Below are 9,639 nucleotides of genomic sequence, written 5' to 3'. Positions count from 1 at the left end.
AAATTAAGCTCGGAACAAAGGGACACTCATCAGGTTGTAAAAGAATTTTAAAGAGATTGTAGGTCCAGCGCGCATTATTCTTATCATTTACTTGGTTTTTTTTTTTTTTTTTTTGAATTTAGAGTACGTTTTACAATGAGATTTTAGATTAAAGTATAGAAAATATATTGTTTATAAGTGTGTTTTTATATAATTGTGATTTAAAAAGGTGAAAAAAAATGTGTTCAAATGACTGGCAATGAGTTGTGTTTTTTAAAACGCACAACTTTAAATACTAAAGAAAGAGCAATTTTAAAAATCAAATTGTGAATTTACAAATATTTAATTGTATTTTTAAAAATTACGTTTTTAAATTGTAAACCCAAATCTACATACATATTGTCTTAATTGGTACATATATAAATAGCCCCTCATGTCTTTGTGACTCCCATGCATTCAATCTCTCTTGTTTTCGTTGAATGAATAGTTCCTCCTCCTCTTCTTCTTCTTCTTCAAATATATGAAAAAAGATGTCCAAGTCTTTTACTTTTAAGTTAGAGTCCGACGAGATCAAAACAACTGTTGTAACCGACGAGTCAGAGCTGGAAGGCTTTCTCAAAATGCTGTTATCTAATATTAAGCCACTTCCCTGGAGCTTTGAAAGAGTTGTCGGTTTAGGCATAGAGAAGTCATTCAGATTCAGTTATGATGGATTTATGATGAGGGAGAAAGTTGCAGTGTTGAAACTATGTGCAGAAAAATGTTGCCTTATTGTGCATCTTACACACCTCAAGGAAATACCCACTTGCCTTGCTAAGTTCCTTGATCTTTCAGATATAACAGTTGTTGGCGTCGGCATCAAACAGAACCTGTGTGATCTCAGAAGGGATTATGGGATTCAATGTCGGAATGCGGTAGTTGAACTTGAAGATTTAGCTGCTACTTGTTTTAGAAAGAATTTTGACGTACGTTCTCATACTTTACCGAGTTTGTACGAGTCTGCTCGGTCACACAACTTTAGCCGTGGATCTGGTGTGCTTTACGATTATTCGATTAAATCAGCTGATGTTGCTTTTAGTGATTGGGGTAGCAGTGAGCTGAGTGAGGAGCAAATCTTCCATGCTAGTATGGAAGTCCATGCATCCGTCCGGACTGCGGCAAATTTAGAGGAACGTTTTCACTAATTGGGTTGTTAATTAAATTAATAGCAGATGTTAATTAGCTTTGATATTTTGCAGTTTGTTCAACGTGCGTGCGTACGTACGTGCATGTTTCGATCTTTTTCTAGTATATGAGGATGTTTTGTCAGTATGTTGACTAATGTGTTTTTAATTATCAGTTGCCTAGCTAGCTTGCTACATCTTTAAGAAGTTAAATATAGGGAAAATTGCACCGTTGGTCCCTGTGGTATTCCATAATTATTTTTTACTCCCTGTGGTTTAAAAAATTACTGGGAGATCCTTGTAGTAGACAATAATTACAAATCGATCCCTGACGTCAAATTCTGTTAAATTTTTTAACAGATTCCGTCAAATGCCACGTCAGCGACACGTGTCATCATCTTATGGCGACACGTGTCCATCTTAATAAAAAAAATATAAATTTATTAAAAAATAAATAAAAATACTTTTTTTTTTAAAAAAATAAAAAATAAAAAAAATAAAAAAAAAAAGTGAACGGTTGGCCACCCATTTGGGGGTGGCCAACCGTTCAGTTTTTTTTTTTTTTTTTTTTGATTTTTTTTTTTTTAAAAGTATTTTTATTTATTTTTTAATAAATTTATATTTTTTTTTATTAAGATGGACACGTGTCGCCATAAGATGGCGACACGTGTCGCTGACGTGGCATTTGACAGAATCTGTTAAAAAATTTAACAGAATTTGACGCCAGGGATCGATTTGTAATTATTGTCTACCACAAGGATCTCCCAGTAATTTTTTAAACCACAGGGAGTAAAAAATAATTATGGAATACCACAGGGACCAACGGTGCAATTTTCCCTTAAATATATAAGAAATCATCTTACTTTCATAATGCAATCAATCTATTACATATTTTACATTGTTTTCCTCTTTATGCATGAGATAATAATTTTGTTCTTAATTAGAATCTTAGTGCGTATTTAATTCTTTAAATGCAAGTTTTTTCTTGGAAGCCCCATGAAAGAATTTGTGGCAATAATATCCTTCTCTTTGCTAAATTTATTTATTTTGTGGACGTGTCAATGGGATGATTAGGATCCTTTCAAAAGGCTGGTGATTGTGAGAGAACACTTATGACCGAGACTCATTTAATCGGATAAGTAGTCAAATAATTTAATTTTTATTTAGTCAGATAGATCTCATGAGTGATCGATCTCTTACTATTACTTGTTCGAATTCTCTTCAATTCAGACAAATAATTTGAAGGGATTATAATATGTGTCAATGCCCTAAAAAATGCAAGGAGGCCCAAGGTGCGTGTCTTCCAAGCTTCCAAAGTAAAGGTGAAGAATTGTCAAAGCTCACTTGATGGGCTCTTCTTTTATGTAAATCAATATTGGTGGGGATATATGGTGAAAAATGATGGAACCGCTTTTGTAGTGGGGCTCTCATTTTTCGTAGTAGGTTGTGGGACCTTCTCAAAAGGATAAATAAAATAAGCATAAAAAATACAATCATTCAACTCATATGGTGAGCGAAATTGCTTTAATATCTTTCATGTCGTCTTTATTTTTCATTGTCATTTGTCGAGAATGCCGCCTAACTTTCTTCTAAATTTTGCCACTCATTTCCTTTTTTCCATTTCTTTTTAAATAATTTTTTAAGTTTTATAAATTTATATATTTTTTTTATTAAGAGTGACATGTGTTACCATCTTATTGGCACTGACATGGCACAAACAGAATCTGTCAAAATTTTTAACGACTTCAGTGAACGATATGTAAATTAGGCTAACCATTGAGACGATATATCTTTGAATTCATTTTGATATCACAATGAACGATTTGTCATTTAGGCTAACAACATGGACCAATAATACTATTTTTCTTATTAAAAATATATGTAAAAATTACGTATTTTATTAAAAATGTACATGAAAATTTAAGGACAAACATCAATTTAATATAATTAATAAGCAAGAATTTTTTTTCCGATTTTGTCTGGAAGAAAACTTGAATTGATAATTGTAATCATGACAATCCCCTTCACCCTTGTATAATTTATCTTTTTTTTTTTCTTTTTTTTTCTTTTTTTTTTTCTTTCTATAATTAATTCAAAGGAAAGAAGATAATTAACTTGGTCCTACGAGTTACTACGTTGGGGGGAGATCGACACGTGTATTGCTCTTCAAAGGTTAATGCAGCAGGCAAAGAGGGTTTAGCTTCCCAATTTACATTCAATGTAGCCCATGATACTTGGTACTTAATTATCTTGGAATTCTAAGGTCGTTACAACCGAAGAGGCAGAGCTATTTAGTACTAAATTCCAAAGATGGCTAGTTTCATGTATACAATACAAATAGCCCCACCTCATGCATGGCTTGTGATCATTCCAATACGTGCAGCCCAGTTTCTCATATTCGATCTTCTTCATTTTCAAAGATGGCTAGGTTTTTTACTTTAAACATAGGGGAGGAAGAGAGATCAAAACAACTATCATAACCAATGAGTCAGCACTGGAAGGGGGCCTTAAATTGCTGCTATCTGTTATTGATGCAGAGTTGTTGAAGAACAATTATGCTGGTAATAGTAGCTATGAGAGAGTTGTTGGTTTAGATATAGAGAAATCATTCAGTTCATCAGCTAGTAATGGAGTTGTCAGTGAGAAAGTTGCAGTGTTGAAACTATATATGCGCAGAAAATGATTGCCTTATATATTGTACACCTTATTACCCACTTGGAGAAAGTGTCCATATATATTACACACTTGGAGAAAATACCCACTTCCCTTGCCAAGTTTCTTGATCTTTGAGACATAACATTTGTTGGTATAAGCATCAAACAGAATGTGGGCGATCTTCGAAGGGATTATGGAGTTCAATGCAGGAATGCAGTGGAGCTGGGAGCTCTTGCTGCTGCTGTTCAAAACAAGCCTATCCTTGAAGTTTATAGTTTGCCGGATTTGTTCAAGTATGTTTTCAAGTTTCCTAAATGGGAGAAGACTTTTGGTAAATCCACCAATGTTGCGTTTAGTGATTGGGGTGCAAGTATTCTAGGCTGGGATCAAATTTGGCATGCTAGTATGGACGTCCATGGTTGGTCATGATTGTGAAAGAATTAATCCGATACTATAGTTGAGGAAATTCCCTCGACTCGATCTTGCTAATTTTTACTAATTAAGAAGCTGATAACATGTTTGGTTGTGGTGCTTCTTAATTGATCATATTTCTGATTGTAGGGCACACAGATTGACCACTTTGTGTGTACTTATTTTGACATATTTATGTAAGAGCATATTATATATAGCAGTTTCGCAGTTCATATTGAGAAAGTGTAAGTGCTGAGCTAAGGTACCGTATAATTAATTAAAAACAATTCCAAACCACAAAATAAATATATACATATATATTAATTTCGAAAATGTTTTATCACGAGGGGTTCAGGATCTCCATTGGAAGGTGAAAAGAAAATAATTTAGGATAATTACATCATTGGTTCCTGGGGTATGCCATAATTACGAATTACTCCTTATAGTTTAAAAAGTTAATGGGAGGTCATTATGGTAAACTATAATTACAAATCGATTATTTGAGTCAAATTCCGTTAAAAATTTTGACAGCTTCTGTTAAACGCCACGTCAAAGCCACATCAAACCAATAAGATGACGACACGTGTTCATCTTAATAAAAAAAATAAATTTATTAAAAAATAAATAAACAAAATTATTTTTTAAAAAATAAATAACAAAAAAAAAAAAACAAAAAAAGAAAGGGGTGGCCGCCCGCTACCCCCGGCCACCTTTGGGGGTGGTCGCGGCCTCCCCAGAGGCTGGGGGTGGCCATCAGCCCACCCCTAGAAGGTCCAAGGGTGGCCTGAAGGCTATCCCTTCCCTTTTTGGTTTTTTGTTTTTTTGAATTTTTTTTGAATTTTTGTTTTTTTAAAAAAATAAGTTTGTTTATTTATTTTTTAATAAATTTCTATTTTTTTATTCAGATGGACATGTGTCGCCATCTTATTGGTTTGATGTGGTGCTGACATGGCATTTAACAGAATCTGTCAAAATTTTTAACGAAATTTGACTCTAGGGATCAATTTGTAATTATAGTTTACCACAAAGACTTCTCATAAACTTTTTAAATTATAGGGAGTGATTCGTAATTATATATGACATATTTTAGGGACCAATGGTGCAATTATCCCAAAGAATTTAGACAAAACCAAACTTCAAGAGACACTCAAAGTATCCAAAAAGCAACATTTGTTTTGAGTCTTGACTCCACTGTAATCCTTTATGAATAAATTAAAGCAAACTTCGATCTATAGATGTTGGTTTATGGTGGAATAAATTAAAGCATGAAGCTTGTTGCTTTTGTTTTCTTTTCTTTTTCTTGTTCGTTTAATTTACATAATCCTTAAGACTCTGCAGGAAGCATGAATCCTTCTTGCGTATGGGCCGGGGGAATGCAAACGCTAGTGGTTGCAATCCTTTAACTTTAACGCGATACTGCCGTCGTCCTTTGCTTAATTTATTCCCGGGGCTACTTAACCCTCTCTTTAAGCAAAGAATGCTTGGAAGTTGGAACAAATTAAAGGGACAATAAAACAAATATTGTGTAAACAAGTTAATGTAAAAGAATTTTAAAGAGATCGTAGAATTAGCATTGCAATTTAGATCAAATTGTAAAAAATGTATTGTTTAGAGTGTGTTTTTATATAATTATGATTTGAAAACCTAGAAAAATCTGCGTATTCAATTGCAAGCAATGTGTTATATTTTTTAAAACGCAACTTTAAAGACTAAAGTGCTATTTTAAAAGTTAGATTGTAAATTTATAAAATGTTTAACTGTGTTTTTAAAAATATCGCTTTCAAATTGTACATTTTGAAATTATAAACTCTTCTTGTTAAAAATGAAAAAAGATTAACTTGGTCATACCATTTAATTAATCACCAAATTTGGTGAGCACTATTCACTTACTAAATACATAAAAGGGGATAAATATTATTTGTTTAGCCCTCTCAACTAACATTCATTTTTTATAAGTCATCACGAACTAACAAGTGTCATGATTTTACTATTCAAACTGCCAATTTGTTATAATTAGGACACTCTGTTAGAGGAAGTCGTCTACTTAGATGGAAAATTGGTCATGTGCGTGACACGTGACCACATGGGCCAAATTCTACGCATTTTGCCCTTATGAGATAAATATACTTTGGCTCCCTGAATTAACATCTATTTTTTATTTAGCTTTACGAAACTTAATATATTAAAAATATAATTATACAAAACCCAAAAATTATAATTATTTTTGTTTTTTTTTTTTAAAAAAAAAAAAAAAGCAAAAAAGGAAAAAAAGAAAGGGGGTAGTTGCTGGTTTGGGAACCACCCTCTTTGGGGAGGGGCGTGGCTTGCGAGCCATTCACATTTCTTTTTTATTAATTTTTAGAGAAATGATCCCTACACTCATTTCTCACAACAGCCCCACAACAAGCTGACGTGGCTGGTAATATTTTATTACTTTTTTTGTTTTGTTTTCTTTTCTTTTTGTAAAAAAATAATAAAATACTACCAGCCACGTCAGCTTGTTGTGGGGCTGTTGTGAGAAATGAGTGTAGGGATCATTTCTCTAATTTTTATATAATCTCTAAACAATATATAAATATTAATTTTTATATGTTTATTTTTGTTTAAAAAGAGTGACATCTATCATCATTTTATTGGTGATAACACATTGTACACTTATGGAATCCATAAAGTGTTTTGATAGAATTTGACTGCACCGACTAAATTGTTATTTTGGCTTACCACGAGGACTTTTGAATTATTTTTTAGGACATAAATTTCCTACAAATCGGTTTGTAGTAAATTTGCTACAACCTACATATAAAAATGACATGTGTCCCTTAGCATGTGAGCAGCATATGTTACTTAAATAGCGTGTACTTTTTACATGCTTTTTTAATAGCATTAATAAAAAAAACATGTGCTTCTCACATGTTTAAAAGACACATGTTATTTTTATACATGGGTTGTAGGAAATTTCTGTCCTATTTTTTCTACCGTTATGAGCGATTTGTAATTTCGGCCAACCACAAAGATTGATTCTGCATTTATCCTTATATTTTTTTTTAAATTTTCTTTTTATAAAAAATAGTATTTTTCTACTAATTAATTAATTAATACAAAGGATAATTTTGAAAAACTGAGTAGCAATATATATATATATATATATGTTTTAAAAAAAATGTGTTTTCTTAACTAAATTAGAGAACAAATTTACTATGCTGGATGCCGAGGATAGCGTTTGCTAGAAATGAAGAGGCAGAGCTGCTTAATAGTAATTAAATTTTACATATTGGCTTGGTAAATGTATAAATAGCCCCTCATGTCTTTGTGACTCCCATGCGTTCAATCTAGTTTATAGTTTTCTTCTTTCTTCCCCTTCTTCGATCTTCATTCCAAAAAAAAATATGTCAAAGTCTTACACTTTTAAAATAGAGTCCAGCGAGATTAATACAACTGTTGTAACCGATGAATCAAAGCTGGAATGTGTTCTCAAATTGCTGTTTTCTAAGATTAAGCCACTTCCAACAACCTTTCATAGAGTTGTAGGTTTAGGCATAGAGAAGTCATTCAGTAGTAAAACTTATGGTAATGAACCCACAATTATGTTTGAGAAAGTTGCTGTGTTGAAACTATGTGCAGAAAATGATTGCCTTATTGTCCACCTTCAACAATTCAAGCATATACCCATATGCCTTGCTAAGTTTCTTGATGTTTCAGATATAATGGTTGTTGGTGTCGGCATCAAACAGAACTTGTGTGATCTCAGAAGGGATTATGGGATTCAATGTAGGAATGCGGTTTTTGAGCTGGGAGATTTAGCTGTTGGTTTTAAAAAGAATCCTGTTCTAAGTTCTTTTACTTTACCAAGTTTGTACAAGTTTGTTCAGACCTTCATCGCCATCGGTACTTGTAAATATGATGTGCTTTCATTTCAAAAAAAAAAAAAAAAAAAATGATGTGCTTTACGGTAACTCGGTGAAATCCGCTGATGTTGCTTTTAGTGATTGGGATTGCAGTGAGCTGAGTGAGAAGCAAATCTTCCATGCTAGTATGGAAGTCCATGCATCCGTCCTGATTGCGGCAGATATAACCCAATATATGCACTTGATCGGGTACATATAATTCGATGTACGTAGTTGGAAGTTCAACGTGGTGCATGCATGCATGTTTCTTTATTATAGTATATGGGGATGTTTTGTCATGCGTATGTTGACTAATGTGTTTTTCAGCTGCCTAGATCGATCTTTAGGAAGGTAAATAAGAGATCATCAGGTGGCATATATTGGCTGTATATATTCTCACTTATTTTCTTTCTCCCTTCTTTCTCCTTATGTAGTGGCAAGGATCCACCCCCCTCCTTTGTGGCTTAGCATCTGTTTTGGCTACAAGGTCCTTTGTTGTTTGTGTCTGGTTTGATTGTTTGGTTTGAATGCATGTACTTGAAAAAAAAACATAAATAAAATAAGAGATCACATATATATATATATATATATATATATATATATATATATATATATAATGTAATCTGTTACATATTTTACATTGTTTTCCTCTTTAAGAGATAATTATTTTGTTCTTAGAATCTTAGTGAGTAATTGAAGTTAAATAACCAAGCATAAATGTATAAATGATTTTTTTATTTTTATTTTATTTTTTTGGCTTTGCCCAAAAGGACAAATACTGTTAGACGATTCATGCGAGTAAAGATGAATTAAAGGGACATGATCGACATGACAGAGGATTCAAAAGATGAAATATAGGAGTATATTAAAGAGTAAAATCAGGGGTCTATAAGATTTGATGATCATATAATTAGGGTTTGAGAGGCAGGGGGGAAGTTTATATCCAATTTTATCCATCAAATATTATTCCCATTCCTTCAATCCAATATTTCAATTAAAAAAAATACAACCAGCTATAATTATTTGTTTGAATTTGAGAGAATTATGATATGTGATTGTGAAGAGTAATAATATTTTGCCACTTAAAGACACAACTATTGACACATGCAACTATTAATTTTTATTTATTTTGTTTAAAAAAAATTACAAAACCAGACCCCCAACCTATTTATATGGTTGTGATTATTTTTTTTTTTAATAAAAAAGTCAATAGTTGTGCCATAAGGTGACAACATATCATATCTCGATTTTGAAAGACTACTTATAAAATTCACCTCACGACAAAAAAAAAAAATTACGCTGAACCCTTTTGTAGACGATGGGACTGTCATTTTTTGTAGTGGGTTGTGGGACCTTGTTAAAATGATAATGCTTCCTTTGTATATTAGTCGGTATGGCATAATTGCGATAAATGATCGAGTGTGACAAATAGTATCATTCAACTTATACAATGAGAGGAATTGCATTAATATAATCTGTCCTGCCGTCTGTATTTTTCACTGTCGAGAATGCCGCCTAACGACTTTCTAAGCTAAAGCAACATGTAC

At 32.5% G+C, this 9,639-nt stretch overlaps 1 protein-coding gene across 1 annotated transcript; it reads left to right on the top strand.

Moving 5' to 3' along the window:
* The first annotated feature begins 7,594 nt into the window (after positions 1 to 7,594).
* On the top strand, positions 7,595 to 8,214 carry LOC133860592 (uncharacterized). Its single transcript, XM_062296170.1, has 2 exons — positions 7,595 to 8,093; positions 8,207 to 8,214. Exons 1-2 carry the CDS (start codon positions 7,595 to 7,597, stop codon positions 8,212 to 8,214), a joined length of 507 nt encoding a protein of 168 aa, XP_062152154.1.
* The last annotated feature ends 1,425 nt before the right edge of the window (positions 8,215 to 9,639 follow it).

The sequence above is a fragment of the Alnus glutinosa genome, chromosome 2, assembly GCF_958979055.1.
Source record: "Alnus glutinosa chromosome 2, dhAlnGlut1.1, whole genome shotgun sequence".
In the NCBI taxonomy this organism is placed as follows: domain Eukaryota; kingdom Viridiplantae; phylum Streptophyta; class Magnoliopsida; order Fagales; family Betulaceae; genus Alnus; species Alnus glutinosa.
Note: the sequence above shows the minus strand (reverse complement) of the source record. Positions and strands in the feature narration are given on the sequence as shown.